A 23,325-nucleotide genomic window follows, 5' to 3' on the forward strand; every position below is an offset into this window, starting at 1 on the left:
GGGGTCCCTGTAACCTGACAATTTCTATATTTTCTCTGCTGTCCGCTATGTATACTACAATTTTATTGGATTTATATGAATAAACGTCGATGATTTTAAATCTACATTCTGAGGACTGCGCTGGACTTCTTTTTCTCTTATCGTGCAATCGGCAGCCAAGCCTTCCCTGCGCTGGGTCCAGACAAACAGCGGTGAACAGCAAATCGGTGAGCTGAACTTTTTTCTTTCTTCTAAGGTAAACATTGGGTATGGTTACCCGATGTTTACCTTGGTTACCAGCGCACACCGCTTAGCGCTGGCTCCCTGCACTCGTAGCCACAGTACACATCGGGGTAATAAGCAAATCTTTGCTTATTTACCCGATGTGTAATCTGGCTACGTGTGCAGGGAGCAGGGAGCCGGCACTGGCAGCGTGAGAGCTGCGGAGGCTGGTAACGAAGGTAAATATCGGGTAACCACCTTGGTTACCCGATGTTTACCTTGGTTGCAGCTTACCGCAGGCTGCCAGACACCGACTCCCTGTTCATTCAGATTGTTGCTCTCTCGCTGTCACACACAGTAATGTGTGCTTATCAGCGGGAGAGCAACAATAAAAAAATGAACCAGGGCTGTGTGTAACGAGCAGCGATCTCACAGCAGGGGCCAGATCGCTGCTCAGTGTCACACACAGCGAAATCGCTAATGAGGTCACTGCTGCGTCACAAAAACCATGACTCAGCAGCGATCTCGCTGTGTGTGAAGTACCCCTTAGACTGACGTGGAGGTCACACAGCCTGCTATTGGCTCAGACATACCCACATGTTAACCCATGAATACCTCATATACCCCCCTCCTTGACAAATGAACAGGATACACCATATCACCAGCCACAGCGCTGCGCTGGCTAAACCCAGGACCTTTTATCCTCAGGTATTTACTTACATTTAGCCTCTGTCTATTTGCTTATTGATTTCATGTACAGCTCTTGATTTACCTTACTATTATTGATTATTGTTTATTGATTACTGACTATTTTCCATATTGATCCCTACTTTTGCTTGATCTGTCTTGCCAATGCTCATGTTGAGATCATTCTTTCATATCTATACATATCTATCCCTGCAGATCAGTCAATATTACGTATTTATAGCTTATTGATCAAAATTGACTATTTGATATTAATATACTCTCTGAATTATTACCCGTGATATATTTCTCTCCGTGATATATTTCTATGTATATATGTATATATTTTGTAAATACCTTGTAAAATTATTGTATATGCTATATGTATATATATATATATATATATTCTTGTCATTACTCCATTTTGATTTATTGTATGTTCCTTTCACCTAGCGACTCTTGACTAAGACCCAGGCGGGGTCGAAACGTCGGAATGACTTCACAGTCGCCTCAATAAATTTGGAAAACTTTTTGCATCACAATCTATGAGTGCAGTGAATTTATTTATTATCTTGCATCCTCCTAATGCTGTCAGTGCTGCCACATATAGCTCTCCCTGATGCCTCCTAGTGCTGTCACCTAATGCTCTCAGTGCTCTTTGTACTGCCACCTAGTGCTCTGTCCTGCCACCTAGTGCTCTCTGTGCTGCCACCTAGTGCTCTCTGTGCTGCCACCTAGTGCTCTCTGTGCTGCCACCTAGTGCTCTTTGTGCTGCCACCTAGTGCTCTCTGTGCTGCCACCTATTGCTCTTTGTGCTGCCACCTAGTTCTGTCCATGCTGCCACCTAGTGCTCTTTGTGCTGCCACCTAGTGCTTTGTGTTGCCACCTAGTTCTGTCCGTGCTGCCACCTAGTCCTGTCCATGCTGCCACCTAGTGCTCTTTGTGCTGCCACGTAGTGCTCTTTGTGCTGCCACCTAGTGCTCTTTGTGGTGCCACCTAGTTTTGTCCGTGCTGCCACCTAGTTCTGTCCGTGCTGCCACTTAGTGCTCTCTGTGCTGCCACCTAGTGCTCTCTGTGCTGCCACATAGTGTTCTCTGTGCTGCCACAGTGCTCTCTGTGCTGCCACATAGTGCTCTCTGTGCTGCCACATAGTGCTCTCTGTGCTTCCACATAGTGCTGCCACCTAGTTCTGTCCGTGCTGCCACCTAGTTCTGCCCGTGCTGCCACCTAGTTTTGCCCGTGCTGCCACCTAGTTCTGCCCGTGCTGCCACCTAGTGCTCTCCGAGCTGCCACTTAGTGCTCTCCGTGCTGCCACCTAGTGCTCTCCGAGCTGCCAGCTAGTGCTCTCCGAGCTGCCACCTAGTGCTCTCTGTGCTGCCACCTAGTGCTGTCCGTTGTGCCATCTAGTGCTGTCCATTGTGCCGCCTAGTGCGGTTTGTGCTGCCACCTAGTGCTCTTTGTGGTGCCACCTAGTTTTGTCCGTGCTGCCACCTAGTTCTGTCCGTGCTGCCACTTAGTGCTCTCTGTGCTGCCACCTAGTGCTCTCTGTGCTGCCACATAGTGCTCTCTGTGCTGCCACAGTGCTCTCTGTGCTGCCACATAGTGCTGTTTGTGCTAACACGTAGTGCTCTTTGTGCTGCCACCTAGTTCTGTCCGTGCTGCCACCTAGTTCTGCCCGTGCTGCCACCTAGTTATGCCCGTACTGCCACCTAGTGCTCTCCGAGCTGCCACTTAGTGCTCTCTGTGCTGCCACCTAGTGCTCTCCGAGCTGCCACCTAGTGCTCTCCGAGCTGCCACCTAGTGCTCTCTGTGCTGCCACCTAGTGCTGTCCGTTGTGCCATCTAGTGCTGTCCATTGTGCCGCCTAGTGCTGTTTGTGCTGCCACTTATTGCTGTTCGTGCTGCCACCTAGTGCTCTCTGTGCTGCCACCTAGTGCTCTTTGTGCTGCCACCTAGTTCTGTCCGTGCTGCCACCTAGTTCTGTCCGTGCTGCCACCTAGTGCTCTCTGTGCTGCCACCTAGTGCTCTCTGAGCTGCCACCTAGTGCTCTCTGTGCTGCCACCTAGTGCTCTCCGAGCTGCCACCTAGTGCTCTTCGAGCTGCCACCTAGTGCTCTCTGTGCTGCCACCTAGTGCTCTCTGTGCTGCCACCTAGTGCTGTCCATTGTGCCATCTAGTGCTGTCCGTTGTGCCGCCTAGTGCTGTTTGTGCTGCCACCTATTGCTATTCGTTCTGCCACCTAGTGCTGTCTTTGCCCGCCACCACACCAGTGCTGTCCATGCTCAGCATCTGCTGTGATGTATACGCCCCTCTTGTGATATATACGCCCCAGTCCCTCCTGTGATGTATGCGATCCTCCTGTGATGTATACGCCCCAGCCTCTCCTGTGAAGTATATGCCCCAGCCTCTTCTGGGATATATATGACGCAGCCTCTCCTGGAATGTATATGCCTCAGAGTCTCCTGGGATGTATATGCCTCAGCTTCTCCTGTGATGTGTATGCCCCCAGCCTCTCCTGGGATGTATATGCCCCAGCTTCTCCTGTGATGTGTATACCCCCAGACTCTCCAGACCAAGACAAACCTGGAAAAGCAGTTGTGAGAAACAAAATGATCAATATCACCGAACATCACAGCAGCTCCAGCCACCAGTAGTTAATTGTTTGACCAAATATAGTCTGGTCGTTTTCAAGTTGATAATTTGGTGCGGCCCCCGAAGGTTGGTAAAAAATTCCAAATGGCCCCCGGCAGTAAAAAGGTTCCCCACCCCTGATTTATTCCCTCCTTGTACTCAGTCCTGTTTACACAATTTGCACAATGGCACTTTGTGTGGTTCAATGCACAAAGGCACTTTATCTGTGTGCAATTTTTGATCGTATTATACATATGACATCAATTTGTGAGTGAGTGTATAGGTTGAAGACCTATGAGAAGGAAGAGAGGGGTACTAGTTGTTTGATTGAAGTCCCCTATCTCCCGTAAACTGCATTTTGCTTTTCTCAGGGTGCTAATATATATTTTCTTGTGGTACTAGTGATCACTAGGTGATGATCTTTGTTGGACTTTGAGTCATTTTAATAACACTCATTAAAAGTTATATTTTATTACCATTGCTATTCTTATTCACAAATTTTGGTAATCACGTTCTCTCTACTAACTCACAGTATGCTAGAGGGGTCAGCCTGCTAGTACACTGAAATGTACCTTTTGTATGTCAGTCAGTCAAGATAGATGAAGAAGGGAGGTATGTCTGTCTATTGGCACAGTTGGTTGGCGTTCCATATATCAGAGTGGCAGTGTGCATTCCACCGCCATACTCAAGAAAGGTTCTGCAGGAAGCTCTTACGTTTGCAGCGCAGGCTCCTGCTTTGCCCCTCCTGCTCCTTGGGGATTTTAATAATACAATTGATAAAGATATGGATAGACTGCGACAGAGAGGTGTAGCGCCCGGTCCTGGCCCCAACGCGGTATCCCCGCACGTCCCCACTCCCAGGCCAGCGGGGGTGCCCTCTCTCTCACCTGCCAGCTCCCACTGCAGTATTACCGTACACTCCCGTTCCTAGGCTCCAGCGGAGGCGTCCTCCCTCTCTCTTGCCCGGTGGAGCTGCCTGACCCAGGGCCGTGGGGTATCCCGGTCTCGGGCTTTTAGTTTTCGGGGGATTGTCACAGGTGGCTGTGCCCAGTCCCTGGTGGCAGTTAAAAGAAGTCTAATAAAAAACAATAGTAAAAATAAATAAAATAATAGTGTCTTGTGACGCCACCTACGGCTCTCGGTAATGTTACTAACGCTGCTTGCAAACCTCCGGGGTGATGATGAAGGAGCGATGTCCCCGAGGCCTTTGGAAAATATCGAGATTTCACACACAGGGAGACAGCTTACCACACAAGTCTTGATATCGGTCTCTTCAAGGCCGCTGAGATGTGGCTCCCCATGTTCAGGCAAATAGTCTGTAGTGAGAGCAGGACCTTGGATAGCAATAACTGTCACACACACACCGGGTCTTTCCTTCTGCATCTTTACTGATGTTAGCAGGGATAAGTCCAGGGTACAGTCCGGGTGATCGGGTGGCAGTTGGGATTTCCACATCTGTGAGTTTTGAGGCTTCCTTATTGCTGTGTGTCTGTTTAAGTCCTGGGCTGTTTAAAGCCTGGCCCTGACCTCTCCTGTGTCTCTCACTTGTATAGCATGCGTAATGAACTGTTCTGCTGGGCACCACTAACTCTGCTGCGGTCCCTGGTTCTATTGACGGCTGTGCTACAAGTGTTTCTGTGCTGGTAGACTGAAGTCCCCCTCGCCTTCCGGACTTTTCTGCTGGGACTGACTAAACCCGTGCAGACTCGGACTCCGGTGTCCGGGTTGTTTCTTCTGGGGAGTACCAAACTGGTTCCTTTACCCCTTCTCTGTCTCGCCTTGCCTCCGACCCTCACTCAGGATCCCTCACACTGCTAGGCTTTTCCCCTGGTACTCGCCAACACAGCACCCTTTTCAGGTGGCTTCCTCTGTCGGTCCTGCACTAGACCCCACCGGTTTCATCTGCCTCTGTCAGCCCCCAGCATTGGAATTTCTAGGAGACGTCACCTGCCATCAGCCAGTACGTCTGACGTCCGCTAATGACAAAAAAAGAAAAAGCGATCAGACATCCTTAATGCAAAAAATGGTTTATTAAGTTTTAGAAGGTGATACAGTGGGGGTGGAAAATGTGACCACACATGTCAGAAAAAGGCACACAATTCCCACAGCAAGTGTAATTGCTAAATGTTAAAGTATACATAGATATTAATAAAGGTATAAATTACAATACCGGAAAATGGTAATCCAGGCAGGCACAGATTATATAAAAAATTGCAAATGCTAAGTATATCGAAGTAATATAAACAGCCGAAGGATTACAAACTGAAATGTGTACAAAAATGACCACCTATGGTAGATTTGCATCAAAGGATCTGAGAATGTAAATTGCAATGTGCTAACAGAGTATTTAATGGCACTGATTAAATGCAACTATATATTCCATATTAGTAACCAGAGCCCTTGGTGTGATAAATGTCATATTATTCCAAATCATACCGAAAGGATCATATGTAAATAGACTATACAGGGGATAGAACATACTATCATCTAAGATAGTAAACAGAGATCTGCTTACCAAGTTCGATACAGAGAGCAAACCAGACCGCGTAATCCTGCACTGCAAAAAAGTGTTGCCAGTATTGATAGAGAAGAGTGCCCACCCGACGGCCGTTTCGGCGTGAGCCTTTGTCAGGGAGTGACATGTCCATGAACGTTAGTATAAAAAGAAGAGATGAATCCAGCGAGCAAAAGTTGTAGTAGATAAAAAGTTTCTTTAGTCTTTATTTCAATCATATTAAAAAAAGTCTTTGTCCATAGCCGTGCGCCAGCAGTAACTTTTCCTACCTCTGTCTGTCATCATTTATGCTGCTATGGACAAATACTTTTTTTAATATGATTGAAATAAAGACTAAAGAAACTTTTTATCTACTACAACTTTGGCTCGCTGGATTCATCTCTTCTATTTGTGCTGGTAAGAGCTTCTACCATATATCTGTGCTAAGAGCCTCTATAGTCATAACAGCTTGATCCTACAATATATTGGGTAAGCTGGAAAAACTTTTCCTCTTTTTTATATTATCTATGTTAGTATAAAAAGATCCAGTGTCCAATCAGTGCATGACCCGCCAGAGATTGACGCATGAGCGTCCCTGGAAGCGGGCCCGCCCAACCGCCGCACCACATGGGGCTCCGGGTCACGTGAAAATCACAAGATCACGGAGGCCCAGTGCATAGAGATGCAGCACACGGATGGAAGAGACTGCAAGAGAACTGCGCAGATCACGGCCGATGGGAAAAAATACATTACCACAATTTGGAAGCATTCCATCTAGTGATCTAAGGCAAGAGTTGATTTACTGCTATAACATTTGCCACATTTTAAACAAACATGTCTTTTACCTTGTGTGAATTTTCATGTGTGTAACAAAACTGAATCGGTGAGCAAAGCATTTCCCACATTCTGAACATAAAAATGGCTTCTCCCCCGTGTGAGTTCTTACATGCATATCAAGCTGTGATTTCTGAATAAAACATTTCCCACATTCTGAACATGAAAATGGCTTCTCCCCGGTGTGAGTTTTTATATGGGCATAAAGACTTGATTTCCCACTATAACATTTCCCACATTCTGAACATGGAAATGGCTTCTCCCCTGTGTGATATCTTAGATGCACATTAAGCTCTGATTTCCTAATAAAACATTTCCCACATTCTGAACATGAAAATGGCTTCTCCCCTGTGTGATATCTTAGATGCACATTAAGCTCTGATTTCCTAATAAAACATTTCCCACAATCTGAACAAGAAAATAGCTTCTCCCCTGTGTGAGTTTTTATATGGTCATGAAACTGTGATTTCCTAATAAAACTTTTTCCACAATCTGAACAAGAAAATAGCTTCTCCCCTGTGTGAGTTTTTATATGCATATTAAGCGCTGATTTCCAACGAAAACATTTCCCACATTCTGAACATGAAAATGGCTTCTCCCCAGTGTGAGTTTTTATATGGTTATCAAGCTGTGATTTCCTAATAAAACATTTCCCACATTCTGAACAAGAAAATGGCTTCTCCCCTGTGTGAGATTTCAGATGCACATTAAGATCTGATTTACAACTAAAACATTTCCCACATTCTAAACAAGAAAATGACTTCTCCCCTGTGTGAGGTTTTATATGGTTATCAAGCTGTGATTTCTGAATAAAACATTTCCCACATTCTGAACAAGAAAATGGCTTCTCCCCTGTGTGAGTTTTTATATGGCTATCAAGATGTGATTTCCGAATAAAAGATTTCCCACATTCTGAACAAGAAAATGACTTCTCCCGTGTGTGAGTTTTTATATGGCTTTCAAGATTTGATTTCCGAATAAAAGATTTCCAACATTCTGAACAAGAAAATGGCTTCTCCCCTGTGTGAGTTTTTAGATGCACTTTAAGATATGATTTCTGGATAAAACATTTCCCACATTCTGCACAAGAAAATGGCCTCTCCAATGTGTGAGTTCTTAGATGCATTTCAAGCTGTGATTTCACACTAAAACATTTTCCACATTCTGGGCACGAAAATGGTTTTCCTTTGTGAATTATTTTGTGTGAAATTAGAGCTGACTTTTGGGTAAAACACTTTTTACATTGATTACATGAATACTGCTTCTCCCCCATGTGAGCGCTTTGTTGTTTAACACCTCTTCTGTGGCTTTTATTTTGCTGAACATTCTGCAGTGAATCCAGACATTGTTTAGAAGCAGCAGATGACAGATCCAGGGTGTTAAGGACTGAGGGTACAATTACTTGATCTTCATATGTATTCTGTATAATGCCACAATCTTCTGTGAAAAGAATAAAACAGATTTTGTAAAATTTGCCCCTTCAATGACCAACAACACAAGCTGCCCCTACACTAACTCAAGACACACTGCGCACAAGATGGCATCTGTGGATTTTTTTTTTTGGGGGGGAGGGGGTTCTCCTGCTGCTCCTTTTCCCACCATATCCACAGGCTCAACATGCAATCCTTAACCATAATGGTTGGAGGGCCCTCACTCATACATTTTGAGAGGCCCTCTTTCATACATTTGGGAGGCCCCACAGGTGGCCCTCTACCAGAAATTTTGGAGGGTCCTTCCTCTAGTTATTTCATCCTGGTCTGAATTACCCTCCCCATTAGTCCCAAGCTGGAAGCACTGCCTCGGTGAAGCAGCAACAGGCTCTGTTTAAATGACTGTCTTTAGATGATAAATCGCACACTGCAGCAGAGTTGTTGAGAGGTCTAATAGACGAGACAGATCTGTCTCTTGCCATTCAAACCAACAACCAGCCATTGTTGTGTGTGTTAACGTGCCTGTAACCTGATGGTGGCTCTGAAGCTTAGGAAGCTCGCACATGTACCATGCCTGAGCCACGTGCTCAACTTCGTGGTTCAGCAGTTTATGAAAAACGAGCCCAATTTGCCAGAGCTTCTTGTGAAGGTACGCTGTGTGCGCGCCCATTTCCACCAATCCACTCCAGCTGCCACTTGTCTGGCAGGGCTTCAGCAGCGGTCGCAAGTAGCAGCTTAGCGACAGCTGTGTGACGTGACCACGCTGGAACTCCACATTGCACATGTACTTGGCAAGGCTTTCTGACCAACAGAAGGCATTAGTTGAATACCAGATACAGCTTAATAATTTTTATTTATATAGCGCCAAATATATTCCATCGCACTTTATAATACCAGCTCCAACATGAGGTATTCCGGTCAGCCCCCATGCATAAAAACTGACTCATCAACATGGATGTCGGAAATCTGTGACTTTCTACAAAAAATTGAGGAAACAACTAAGATGGTGATGATGAAGCCATAATCAGCATAACCATCCCGCTTTGGTGCCTCCTCAAATGCTCTGTGCTCCTAATTAAAGAATAAGCTTCGCATGTGGGCCAGGTGGAGAGGGAGGAAGAAAGTACAGAGTACTACATGCTTGTCAATCCCCTGTCCAGGCATAGATGACACCTGCCAGGCACCAGACATTGCACATTCACAAACATCATCAGCAACATTGTCAGACGTTTTTCCCAGCCGAGCGTTCAGGTATCCGTAATCCAGGACTTGAAATGAAAATATACAGCCAGCCAAACAAGCACCCACCCACAGGACCAAACACTGAGTGGGCATATTTACAGACTGCTTGCCCGCTGGTGCCCGTGAAAGTCTGTTAGTGAAGTGTCTCTCAGTTGCTATCCGGAGCGGGCCGAGCCTCCTGTTCCAAGTCACGGGCCCATGAAAAGAGAGAAACACAAACTCCAGTTGTCAGTGCTAGGTGTTACCCCAAACTGAGCCCAGGAAGATTCTGTTCTAGTGTATTTCTACCCCATGTGGTGCTGCCCCCAGTGGATGTCCTAGCGACTGGGAAAGTCCCATGCTTCATGATGGCTAACTATTCTGTCTGCCCTAGTCCACCCCCTGTGGAAAGCACCTTTATTGTTTTGCGTGTGTGTGTTTTGTGAAGACACCAAAAGTTAACCCCCTCCTGACCCGGGATAGATATTACCCCATAAAAGTGGTGTAATACCCACCCTATGGCGATAGAAGCGCAGGGGTGCCACAGCCTCCACCATGTATTGTAATTGGCGGGAATGTTGCTCCAGTATGGCACTCTGGGCTTGTGAGGAGTCTTCAAGGAACTGTATTTTCACCGCGTGTAGCTGACTCCAGGCATCGACCCGCTCCACATCCCCCTCATGGCGGACAGTTCTGTGCGGTATGCCAGTTCTAGCCCAGCAATATAGGCCTCCATATCCTCCCTGGTGGGAATGGCAGTTAAGCGTGTGTGCAACTCATTAAGTTTACCCAGGATCCCTGTGGGTCCACGCAGTGCACTAATGGCACAGCATTCCTGGGAACATCACTATCGGGGGTCACCTGCCCCAAGCTCTGTCTCCCATCAGGAAGGATGCCCCTGTTGTGTAGGCTCTGGCCCTCTGAGACCATGTGAGTCGCCATCCAGGGCCACTGTGCGACCATCTGACCGCGTTGGAGAAGAGGGATGCGCCTTGTACCCAAAGGCCTTGGGGTCCCAGACCCGCTTTCCATGTTGCACCACCCACACACTTTCTGCACCGCCGGCTGGCCGTTGGATCCCCATGCCTGGACATAACATACATCTGAGCAGAGTCTGGCTGCTCGGTGTCAGCTGTGCAGGAGGCTCCCCCTATGTAACTGCAGCTGCTGGTGCACAGGTATGAACCAAGGCCATTTTAAGAGTCCTTTGGAGGCTTCTGGGAGTTCGAGCAAGGGGAAAAAGTGCTGAGAGTAGCCGGTGTTGCACCCTTGTGTTCTGTCCCTTCTCCTCCGGGACATAGTCTGCTTTCTGGCTCTGTAGGCTGCATGCATCTGCTGATATTTGGTCCAGCGGCAGAAGCTCAGACACCGCGTGTCCTCACTCATAGCCAGGTCATGCCCCACTAAATTCTTTTTTAAAACACACTGGACCCTAATTTTATGGCTCCATGTTCTGCATCTGTCACACAATGACATGAGTGTAATAAGAGATAATGGATTCTTAAGTGTACTTTACATGCTGCGATATCGGTATCGCTAGCGAGCGTACCCGCCCCCGTCGGTTGTGCATCACGGGCAAATCGCTGCCCATGGCGCACAACATCGCTAACACCTGTCACACGGACTTACCTGCCCTGCGACGTCACTCTAGCCGGCGACCCGCCTCCTTTCTAAGGAAGTGGTTCGTGCGGCGTCACAGCGACCTCACACGGCAGCCGTCCAATAGCAAAGGAGGGGCGGAGATGAGCGGCCGGAACATGCTGCCCACCTCCTTCCTTCCTCATTACCGGAGGACGCAGGTAAGGAGATGTTCGTCGCTCCTGCAGTGTCACACATAGCGATGTGTGGTGCCGCAGGAACGACAAACATCATCATACCTGCAGCAGCAACGATATTTGGTAAAGAAGCGACGTGTCAACGATCCACGATTTTTGATGTTTTTGCGATCGTTGAACGTCGCTCCTTGCGATGTCGCTAAGGGCGCCGGATGTGCGTCACTAACGACGTGACCCCGACGATATATCGTTAGCGATGTCGCAGCGTGTAAATAGCCCTTTAGTCCCTAAACTGAAGAAACCCCCTCATCAGCCCTCACAGCGGATAATAGGAAAGAGCTGGAGCTCGTCTTAGCTCACATCGTCAGAATTGATGTCCAGCTGTATTTCTCCTCTATAACATAACTGCACATCCCATGTTATCACCTGCACCGGGATCACAGATTCATTCACATTTCATGTGTATTTTACATGAAGGGTTAATATACCGCTGGAAAAACGTACACAGCTAAGAGCGGAAAATAGGAATGTGTGACTTGTGTGCGTTATTGGGTGGTTTGTACTCACCGGGGCGGTGATCTGTAGGAATCTCCTCTTTACTCCGCTGATCGCCCCTCACATTTCTCTCTGGAGAATTAATATTGCTCAGATCTTTACCCGGATCCAAAATCTGCAAAACAAAATATTGTAAAAGTCCCCGAGAATAATGGTGATAAGATCCGGACATGTGAGGTCTGTGGTCAGCTGTCATCCTGCCGTCTCCACCGCTCTCATTACACAAGTATAAAACATCTAATACTGGAGGAGAAAACAAGACTGAACACAAAGAGGTCACAGCCTTCTACACCTCATAGGGGAGATCTCCAACTACCTGAGGATCCTGTGGAGGAGGAGGACCGGGACATCTCTCTGGGGTCGTCCTCGTACTGGAGAGACCTGCAGGAGACACAGACAGGAAGGACATCATTATTACATACAAATAATTATAGGCCGGGTGTATTCAGTCCTGTCTATTACCTGGTGATGTGCGGGGCTGGTGCTCCTCCATCATCACCTCCTTGTACCGCTCCTTGTGTCCTTCTAGATACTCCCACTCCTCCATGGAGAAATAGACGGTGACGTCCTGACACCGTATAGGAACCTGACAACACAATGATACCGTAATCACCCAGAATCCTCCAGTGCCGTCCTGTATAATGTCCCAGCATTCCCAGCAGTGTCACCTCTCCAGTCAGCAGCTCAAGCATCTTGTTGGTGAGTGCTAGGATCTTCTGGTCATTGATGTCCTCATGTATCCGGGGGTGAGGTGGAGGCCCCGGGATTGGGATCAGGGTTCCTCCCCATCCTTCAGACACAGGGGCCTGACAGCGATCACTACAGGTCTTCAGTACTGTGTAATCCTGAGTGTGGAGACATTGATAATATCACTATAGACATTTCAAGAGTCCATCACCTCCCCGGTCATATCCTCTGTTATTCCCATAGATAATGATGTAATGTGATGACATCAGAACCTCTCACCTCTCCAATAAGATGGAAGATTATTTCCAAACTCAGGTTTAATATCTTCTCCATAATTTGGTCTTTGTCCTTATTCATCTTTTATGGGTCAAATCAGGCAAAATCAAAAGAAAACAACAGAAGATTCTTTATTGTCAAGAGGATGAGATGATGCTGAGAAAAATCAACTAAAAACACAAAAAATAACTGAAGAGAATAAGGGAAATTATTTGAAAAGATAAAACAGTGCAGATGTCGTCTTCCCTTTTTTTCTGTTGGTGCCAACTGAATCCGATCTGAAGAGGAGACTGCAGCAGATCGGGCGACTCCAACACTTTATTCTTGGTCTTCAAATTGTCCAGTTTTTAGAGGAGTTACTCAAACCGTGTGTCGCTTTCTCCCCCATGTGTAGAGCAGGGTATGTTGCTCTCTCTTTCCCCTCTGAGGAAAGAGTTAACTATAATGGCTAGAAAAATCATAGAAATTCATTCCTCTTTGCAAAGTACACGAACAGACGCTGAGAAAAGATCCAAGGAATCGGAATGTAGTCTTAAAGGAGAGATAAGACTTTGCTGAGAAAGAAACTGCTTTTTGCTTTGAGAATAATATATGTTATGTTGTTTTCGCTGGGAAAATGTAATCCACGCTTATGACAAATCTAAACTAATGAATATGCATGTCACATAGTTACGCCCAAATTAGTTTGGTATAACCCTGTGTGTAAAAATAAATCAGTATTCTTTTTGGAGCGCACACTCCAGCTTTTATGTGTGGATATCAGCGTCTGTCTGTATCTCATTGAGGCTGAGGGAAGCAGGGGGGGTTACCGGGACTCCCTCCGCATTTGGTCATCGCTGGCAACTATTGTGACCTATTGGTCAACCTAACATTTCTGGCGCCCGAACAGGGACTCGTGTTTATCCCATGATCCAGTGAACCATCTTGCCATCCAGAGGACGAGGTGACCAGACGTTGAGACCAGAAACACCTGGCCAGGTAACAGTTGAAAGCCTTCTGCTCTCTTTGCTCCCCAGCTCTGTTCTCCGCTCTCCTCACCACTGCAAGAGGGACACTGTGAGTAGGATACTGGGTAATTGGCGGGTCACTACTGAACTCTGAAAGAACTTTTGGCATTAGATGTTTTCTGTGTCCTTGTCTGTTTGTCTGCTTCTCTGTGCTTTGCCTTTGTTGTCCGTCATAGATCAGAGAAGTTGGTAACATATGGTTCCTCCAGGCTAAAACTGTGCGCCCAGGGCCAGGCCGGACAACTTTGGGTTCCGAAGCGAGTGCAGTGGGACCAGTGCCAGTGCTAAAACCACCTTGGGACGAACCAGATAACCAACTTCATTGGCCCTCACGTCAGTGAGTGTTGCTAAGGGAATAGTGTTCTGTCTTGTCTAATGGATGTGATATTCACCGCCCTAGCGTTAGGTGGGATAGCCCTGTTTGCCATTGTCATCGGGTATAGAGTATACCTCTGGTATAAGAAGGGTAACCCACCGCCATTCAACATACTCAGCCCCCTCTGAACAAAGTTAGGACCCCACCTTAGTAGGAATACAGATAAGTAGTCAGCCTCTGGGTACTTCCAGGATAGGTGAGGCTAGTCCAAGGGATGTTCAAGGGTCTAAAAGCTGAAGAAGATAGACGAAGAATGGGTCAGGGAATATCAAAGGACAGAGCTGGATGCACCCTGTAACATCTCATTACGTGTTACCATGGAAAAAGAACAGCCAGTCAGTCAAAGGAAGTTTTTAAGACATTTGGATTGAAGGGGAAGGATCAATTGGACCCCAACAAATGGGACAAAATAAGAGCTACCAGAGCAGGAGTAATAGCAGATAAATCATGGACTGAACTGGTCAGAACTCTTTCTGACATGGCAAAAACAGCCCATGATCAAGGTTGGACATACCATGAAGAATCAAACAAATGGGAAGAAGCTAATAAGGACCTTGAGCCTCCCCCGTACCTGTCAACTACTCCTGTAACGACCCCACAAACAGCAGAACCCAAGGGATGGACCTGCACTAATTGTGGCCAACAAAACCCGGACTGGAGTGAAACATGCCTAGCCTGTGGAGCCCCACAGCACAAGCCACAAGCTACAGCACCAGTGCCTCTTTATCCCGTAGTGGAAAGAAGAGTCCTTATAACACCACCTGTTGATCCACGAAACGCAGATGCTCCCAGAGATGCAGTTCCCCGTACGTATGAAGTGTACGTACGCAGATGGCTTTCCTACAAAATGCTCCTGACCCGACTCGAATCCCCGTCAGTTTTTCACGCTACCTGAACCAAATACAGGTCTCTTACCGGAGCACTTGGTTGGACATGGAGGGTTTATGTAGAGTCAAAATGTCCCCTGAGATGTATGCCAAACTTACTGCTCATCTGACAGGACATGTTCCGGGAGATACCCATACTGTGGAATCTGGCCAAGACTTCATGACAAGACTCAATATTTTCTGTGCCCAGGAGCAAAGAACTAAGGGCACAATGGGACCAGTGCACCAAAGTCCTGTGGAAAATGTCAGTTCATTCTACTACAGATTGATGCAGTCATTCGCAGATGAAGGGCTAGACTTACAAGCAGGCGCAATACGTCGCCTCATGGTAAGATCCTTCATGGATGGAATACATGCACCTCTGGCAGATAGGTTGAAAGCGTGCTGCCCCGAATGGAGAAACATGGAAGACATAGATCTTCTAGTCAACAAAGCAAGTGGCTTAGAAACCGACGCAAAGGATAAAAGGAACAAGAAAATCGTCATAGCGGCAGTGGACGGTCAGCGAGAGGCTAACAAAAAGAAAGGGACCGACCTGCTACTATTGTGGGATCAGAGGACACTTGATCAGAGACTGTATAAAGAAAAAGAGGGAAGGTCAAAACCAACCCGGGAGTCAGGAGGAAAAGACTGCCTGACTTGCGGCAGGATGGGATAGGGATGCCAGAGGTCCATTTATAAATGTCCCCCTTCAAATTGGCAACAAGGAAATAAGGGCTCTGGTGGACTCAGGAGCCTCCCGCTCCGTACTCCCCAGGGACCTGGTACCTGAAGGATCCATCTCATCTGAGTCTACTATAGTATACGGTTTTGATGGACATGCCCAGATAATCCCAATAACACATCAATTAAAAGTGAAACTGGGACCACATATCTTCGTGTCCAAATTCTTAGTCTCCCCCCTGGGTGGAGATGCCTTAATGGGAGCAGATGTACTATCAAGATTACAGGCTCAGATTGTCTATAATGAAGATGGATCTGCTATCCTGCAAATTCCAGAAGATATTCCAGAAGAAGTCCTGTGCACCCTCCAGATGATTGAAGATCAACCAGAATCTGATGCCACACAGGAAGCAAACACGGATCCAGTACTTCTCAAAGTTCCTGCAAAACTCTGGTCCACATCGAAAACTGACCTCGGCACACTACCCGTGCACCCTGTAAAAGTTTCAGTCAAGCATGGAATTACGCCACAACAGCTAAGACAATATCCTCTTAATGCTCAACAGGAAGCCACCCTGGATCACCAAATAAAAGAACTAGTGAAGTCGGGAGCTCTCAGGACTACTAAGTCTCCATACAATACTCCACTATTTCCTGTCAAGAAGAAACAAGTGAAGAAAGGTGATCCAATCACGTACCGGATGGTACACGATTTGATGGCAGTGAACACAATACTGGAGCTCCTCACTCCCGTTGTTCCCAACCCACATACTCTGCTCACACAGGTACCGGCTACTTCGACCCACTACACGGTCATAGATCTTGCCAACGCTTTTTTCTCGGTACCGTTGGATCCAGCATGTCAAGACCTTTTTGCATTCACGCATAAGCAGAATCAATACACGTGGACAAGACTGCCACAAGGGATGCAGCATTCCCCTACTCTATATACTCAGGCTATGGGTAGTGTCCTTCAAGGCTGGCCTCCTCCTGACTGTGGTGTCCTTCAGTACAAGGATGATTACTAATTTGCTGCCCAAGCGAAGAATGTAAAAAGGCTTCAATAAGTCTTTTAATCTTCCTAGCAGAATCAGGATGCAAAGCAAGTAAAGACAAGCTACAATTCTGCAAAACAAAGGTCACCTTCCTGGGTCACTGTCTCTCTGCAGGACAAAAACATCTCAACCCAGACAGACAAGAAGTGATCAGGAGATCAAGCATCCCTATAAACCTCAAGCAACTCAGAGGATTTTTAGGACTAATATTCTGCAGACAATGGATTCCCAGTGCGTCACTACTCATGCAACCATTGTATGATTGCACCAAGAATATTCCATTCTTCCTCACAGAAGAAGCCCGACAAAGCTTCCAACAGACCAAGGAACTAGTGATTGATGCACCTGCTTTGGCACTACCAAACTACGATCTCAACTTCTATCTGTTCGTAGCAGAGCTTCAAGGATTTGCCGTAGGAGTACTCACCCAGAAGACAGACAAACATCATATAAATCGGGTACTACTCCTCTCAACTCGACAATGTCACCAAAGCAGCACCAACCTGCGTCCATGCTGTCACAGCAGTTTCAAACATACTGCAGAAAGCATCCGAAATTTCACTCGATTTCCCGTCAACCATCCTTACCAGCCATGACATTTATGCTGTTCTCAATCAAGTGCAGCTGAAACACCTCTCCATGGCAAGACAAGTCAGGCTTCAATGTGCACTGTTGTTACCCCCGAACATCTCGTTTGCCCGAGTTACCAGTCTAAGCCTTGCTGAACTCCTGATCTTCACCAGTTTAGAAGGAGGGACAACGGAAGAGAGGGATAAACGTACAAGCGCACCATTTGACCACGATTGTCAAGAACTCATCCAACATGAGGCGAAGCCCCTGCACAAAATTCAAACACCCCTTACAAATCCAGACTTTGAACTCTTTGTGGATGGTAGCAGATTTGCCGATGAAACAGGCAAATTCCACACCGGATTTGCTGTAGTAACCCTACACGGCATTGTGCACGATTTTGGCACTATTTGGCAAACTAGAGGATTCCTCACAGCAGCAGGAAATCCCATCAGGCATGGAGCCTCAGTGAAGAAGCTAATGGAAGTAGCCTTGAAACCAAAGCAGTTGGCAATCAAAGGTTGCTGCCCATACCAAGGCTCAAACACCCGAGGCAAGGGAAAATCACTTGGCCAACCAAACAGCAAAACAAGCAGCCTTACACCCTTTGAAGGAGACGGAAACAGTGTCAACGACGGAGGAAGAAACGCAGAACCTCTCTGAGACAGAGGAAAACGCCTCCGAGGAAGAAAAGGCCGGATGGCAGGCCAAAGGGGCACAAAAAGTGGGGGGGATTTGGCGCCTAAACGGACTCTCCGTCCTGCCACGCAGTTGGTTCCCTGCCATTTTCCAAATACTCTACTATCCTACGCACAGTAGCGCAAATTCAATCATGAATCAGATGCAACCTCATTGGGTAGCCCCCGGCTTCAGACAATATGCCTCCCAGAGAATAAAAGCTTGTCACATCTGTCAACAGCATAATCCAGGCCAGCTAACAAAAACCCCGCAAAAACACATGCCAAAGATGTTTGCCCCGTTTCAAAGAGTACAAATAGACTATATCCAGCTGCCAAGACATGGCATCTACGAGTTTGTACTTGTCTTTGTAGACCTTTTCTCAGGATGGCCAGAGGCCTACACTGTCAGCAAAGCCACGGCCAAAATCAGAGCTGTGAGCTGGTACCCCGGTTTGGAAACCCTGAAGTCAGAGTCAGACCGAGGTACCCATTTCACTGGACAAGTTTACCAGAACACCTGTTCCCTGTTAGGCATTCAGTCAGCCTTACACACACCTTACCACCCACAGTCATCAGGGAAAGTGGAAAGGTTAAATGGAACTCTAAAGCTCAAACTAGCCAAGGCAGTGGGGGAGACTGGTAGATCTTGGACAGAATGTCTCCCCATAGCTCTTCACTCTATAAGAACCACCCCGCAGGGAAAGCACAGGCTCTCACCATTCGAAATACTCTTTGGAAGTGCCCCCAGATTAGGATGCTACTTCCCGCAGGAATTACACCTGCAATGTGATAGCCTAACATCTTATGTTGTCTCCCTGCAGCAGAAACTAACTGAAACCCACCAAAGGGTCTATTCTTCTCTGCCCGATCCTGATGCTGTTCCAGGGACCCACTCCCTAAAGCCTGGTGACCGGGTCAACCTAAAGAAGCACGTGAGAAAGACCCTCGAGCCCCGATTCGAAGGAACTTTGACTGTCCATCTGACCACACCGACCTCCGTTAAATTAGAGAGGAGATCGACATGGGTCCATGCCAGCCACTGCAAGAACGCCTAATACTGCTGATAAGTATTTCTATGTGTACTTCCTTTTTGGGGCCTTTGACACCAAGGCAGAATTCATTTGAGACCCACCATGAAGTGTTAGCAGAAAAACTTAAGGTCAGACTGCTGGATATGTACACACGCCCCTGTGACAGCCTCCTCTATGCCTTACTTAGCTATACAAGTATCAATAACTGAAGTGTTCCAATGGGGAGGTTGTTTCAATAGCCTACCAGTCAATGACACCAAGTACCAAAAATTGTGGAACACTAGTGTACCCATACCAATAGTAGGGTGGGTAGATTTCTCCTGGTGGCAAGGCAACCTTACCACTGGCCTTTCTGGAACCCAACAATATTTAGCCTTTGAAGGCAATAGCTGGGTACCCCGTAATTACACAAAAACACCTATTATGGGCAATATTCCAACAGAAGGAATCAAAATAAGTTTTGGGTGAACCTCCAACAGTGCTGATGCATTTAAATCCTTGTTGTTAGAGAGACATCTGCATGACCATGGGTGGGCACAAAATTCATTGTTTCCAGAAGGCACAAATGATAGTTGTTATTCCAAACCAGGAAATTTATGGTGCAATGATTCTGACAAGTATGTGCCTGGCCGAGAAACCTGTGGTGAACAGTCCGCAGGGTATTGTAGTCCCCTAGGCCAACTTCCCGGATGGTGTATGCTGAGAAACATATCAGCTTTTATAGATATAGTGCATAGACTAATACTACAACATTCTGCCATCTGGGATCTCCCAGCGCAAACCTACTGGATTTGTGGCTACAACGCCTATAAATGGCTCCCAGTAGGAGTAAATGGCACTTGCACCTTAGCCCGTTTGACACCTGCCACCTTCATTATTAATACTACTGATATACAGGCAGGAAAAATGCCTCTCCACCTACTGGTAAAGAGAGTGGCATATAACAGACAGGCCTAGTGGCCGATCCCATGTAGTTCAAATGAGCCATGTCAACAAATTTTTCAGTACCCTCTTCCTCTACCCTATGATGATGCAGATGTATGATAAGATGGTGGAAAGCACTGACTATCTTAATGATCACATTTTTGAGGTTCTCCAAGCAGCAAATAGTACCATTGTCAAACAGAGACAATTAATCATTGTAACCAACCAACATACTTTGTTACTGTATTACCTTACTGCGGCCCAAGGGGGGGATGTGCCAAATAATAGGCCCAAGCTGTTGTCACTACATAGATCCAAATGGAACCTTAAAGGCGCAAGCAAGTCTAACTGAGATACAAAAGTTGAGAAAAAAACATGATGAGGAGGTACTCAGAAGCTCAGATGCTTGGTGGAGCAATACCTTTTCGATGTTCAACCCTGAAAACTGGTTTAAGGGAATAGGAGGATGGTTAATGGGGATACTGCAATCAGTAGTCCAAGTGCTACTCTGTCTGTTAGTGGCCTATGTAGTGTTTAAGTTGCTAATGGCTTTGCTTTCCTGCTGCTTGAGGAAATGAAGATATAAAGATTATTCAGCACCAATAAGAAATCACTAATGTGCTTTTTTTTCTCTGCTCTTTCCTCTAGAATCACCTTGGCGTATTATGATGCGACTCTTGTCGGGAGGAATACAGGCAGTTTCTGGAGGACGGATGTGGATTTCCAGCTTTCCCATCCCCGGGCAACCCGCGGCTTGGATAGCATCTGGTGACTAGCCTGCTACCCCAGCTTCTCGATAGGACCCAGTCCCATCACGCATGCCAAAAGGGGGGATTGTGAGGAAAGCGTTAACTATAATGGCTAGAAAAATCATAGAAATTCATTCCTCTTTGCAAAGTGCACAAACAGACTTGTTTACGCAACAGACGCTAAGATGAGAAAAGATCCAAGGACTCGGAATGTTATGTCTTAAAGGAGAGATAAGACTTTGCTGAGAAAAACTGCTTTTTGCTTTGAGAATAAAATTTATCTTATCTTGTTTTCGCTGGGAAAATGTAATCCACGCTTATGACGAATCTAAACTAATGAATATACATGTCACATAGTTACGCCCAAATTAGTTTGGTATAACCCTGTATGTAAAAATAAATCTGTATTCTTTTTGGAGCGCACACTCCAGCTTTTATGTGTGGATATCAGCATCTGTCTCTATCTCATTGAGGCTGAGGGAAGCAGGAGGGGTTACCAGGACTCCCTCCGCATTTGGTCATCGCTGGCAACAGTTGTGACCTATTGGTCAACCTAACACCCCCATGTGTAGTCCTTGGTCTGTCGCTCTCTCCCCCATGTGTAGTGCGGGGTCTGTCACTCTCTCTCTCCCTTATGTGTAGTCCTTGGTCTGTCGCTCTCTCCCCCATGTGTAGTGCGGGGTCTGTCGCTCTCTCTCTCCCCCATGTGTAGTCCGGGGTCTGTTGCTCTTGTTAGGGCAGGAGTCTGGGGCACACAGGGTCAGGTCTAGTTATATTGCAGGGTAATCTACACCTGATATTGATTTGCCGCTGTGGCTCCAATGTGAATGACCCGACCATATGAATCTACATAGATGGGGGAGACTTGGCATATGGCATATGTCACTATTGGGATTTTATGAAAGGTTTTTCTTTTCCCCTCTGTGATGCTGTAATTTTTGGAGTTTTTTTGTCTTCAGTAAACCAGGGGTAATCCTTATAAACCTGAGGTAGTGTCAATACCTACTAATAGGTCTCTATGATCCATCTCTCACATGTGATTGTTGGGAGTATTAACCCCTTCAGCCCCAAGCCTATTTTGACCCTAAAGACCAGGCCATTTTTTGCAATTTTGACCAGTGTAACTTTATGAGGTTATAACTCTGGAACGCTTCAACGGATCCCGGTGATTCTGAGATTGTTTTCTCGTGACATATTGGGCTTCATGTTAGTGGTAAATTTATGCAGATATTTTTTACGTTTCTTTGTGAAAATAACGTAAATTTTGCGAAAATTTTGAAAATTTTGTAATTTTCAAAGTTTGAATTTTTATGCTCTTAAACCAGCAAGACATATGTCACAAAATAATTAATAAATAACATTTCCCACATGTCTACTTTACATCAGAACAATTTTGAAAAAAAAAAAAAAAATTTCATAAGGAAGTTATAGGGGTTCAAAGTTTGAGTAATTTCTCATTTTTACAACATAATTTACAAAGCCACTTTTTTTAGGGACCACATCACATTTGATTTGATTTTGAGGGGCCTACGTGAAAGAAAACACCCAAAAGTGACACCATTCCAAACACGGCACCCCTCAGGCTACTCAAAACCACATTCAATAAGGTTATTAACCCTTCAGGTGCTTCACAGTAACTAAAGCAATGTGGAAGGAAAAAATGAACATTTTACTTTTTGCAACAAAAATGTTAATTAACCTCAAATATTGCATTTCACAAGGGTAGCAGGATTAAATGAACCCCCAAATTTGTTCGGCAATGTCTTCTGAGCACGCAGATACCTCATATGTGGCGAAAAACCACTGTTTGGGCGCACGGCGGGACTCGCAAGGGAAGGAGCGTCATTTGACTTTTTGAACAGAAAATTAGCTGGAATTGTTAGCTGCACCATGTTGCGTTTGGAGAGCCCCTGAGGTGCCGAAACAGTGGAGCTCCACCACATGTGACCCCATTTTGGAAACTAGAACCCCCATGGAATTTATCTGGATGTTTATTGAGCACTTTGAACCTCTGGGGGCTTCACAAAAGTTAATAAAGTTGAGCCGTGAAAATATTTTTTTTTTTTTACCACAAAATTGTTACTTCAACCAGGTAGCTTTTTTCACAAGGGTATCAGGAAAAATTGCACCATAAAATGTATGGTGCAATTTCTCCTGAGTACACAGATATCTCATATGTGGTGGAAATCAAATTTTTTGGCGCACAGCAGGGCTCGGAATGCAAGGAGCGTCATTTGACTTTTCAAACGCAAAATTGTCTGGAATAATTAGCGTATTCCATGTTGTGTTTGGAGAGCCCCTGATGTGCCGAAACAGTGGAGCTCCCCCACATGTGACCCCATTTTAAAAACTAGATCCCCATGGCATAAAAAAAAAAATCAGGGCGCACGCACAGATGTTCTGCAAAAAGGGGGGGACTAGGTGGGATGGAAAAAAGAAGTCCTGTCCAAAGTAGAGTACGGCTGCAGGAAGCTTGTTGATCAGGTACCTAATTGTTCAAGTTTTGTCTTTTTTTTTTTTTATTTGGGGTGCACAAAAAAAAAAGCAAAAACTCGAGCAACAATTACATACCTGATCAGCCAATCACGTAGCTGATC

At 46.1% G+C, this 23,325-nt stretch overlaps 2 protein-coding genes across 2 annotated transcripts in view; one reads left to right on the forward strand and one right to left on the reverse strand.

The window, feature by feature from the left end:
• Positions 1 to 23,325, forward strand: part of LOC142257384 (uncharacterized) — a 349,194-nt gene that overhangs the window by 138,840 nt on the left and 187,029 nt on the right. The window lies entirely within an intron of this gene.
• Positions 6,237 to 23,325, reverse strand: part of LOC142257438 (uncharacterized) — an 82,914-nt gene continuing 65,825 nt past the window's right edge. Inside the window, exons 6-11 of the mRNA XM_075329552.1 lie at positions 12,790 to 12,867; positions 12,492 to 12,668; positions 12,286 to 12,409; positions 12,140 to 12,204; positions 11,836 to 11,938; positions 6,237 to 8,282 (exon numbers count right to left, since the gene is read on the reverse strand). Coding sequence (XP_075185667.1) covers positions 6,850 to 8,282; positions 11,836 to 11,938; positions 12,140 to 12,204; positions 12,286 to 12,409; positions 12,492 to 12,668; positions 12,790 to 12,867 — 1,980 coding nt within the window. The 3' untranslated portion in view covers positions 6,237 to 6,849. The remainder of the gene's footprint in view (positions 8,283 to 11,835; positions 11,939 to 12,139; positions 12,205 to 12,285; positions 12,410 to 12,491; positions 12,669 to 12,789; positions 12,868 to 23,325) is intronic.

This window comes from Anomaloglossus baeobatrachus, chromosome 1 (assembly GCF_048569485.1).
Source record: "Anomaloglossus baeobatrachus isolate aAnoBae1 chromosome 1, aAnoBae1.hap1, whole genome shotgun sequence".
In the NCBI taxonomy this organism is placed as follows: domain Eukaryota; kingdom Metazoa; phylum Chordata; class Amphibia; order Anura; family Aromobatidae; genus Anomaloglossus; species Anomaloglossus baeobatrachus.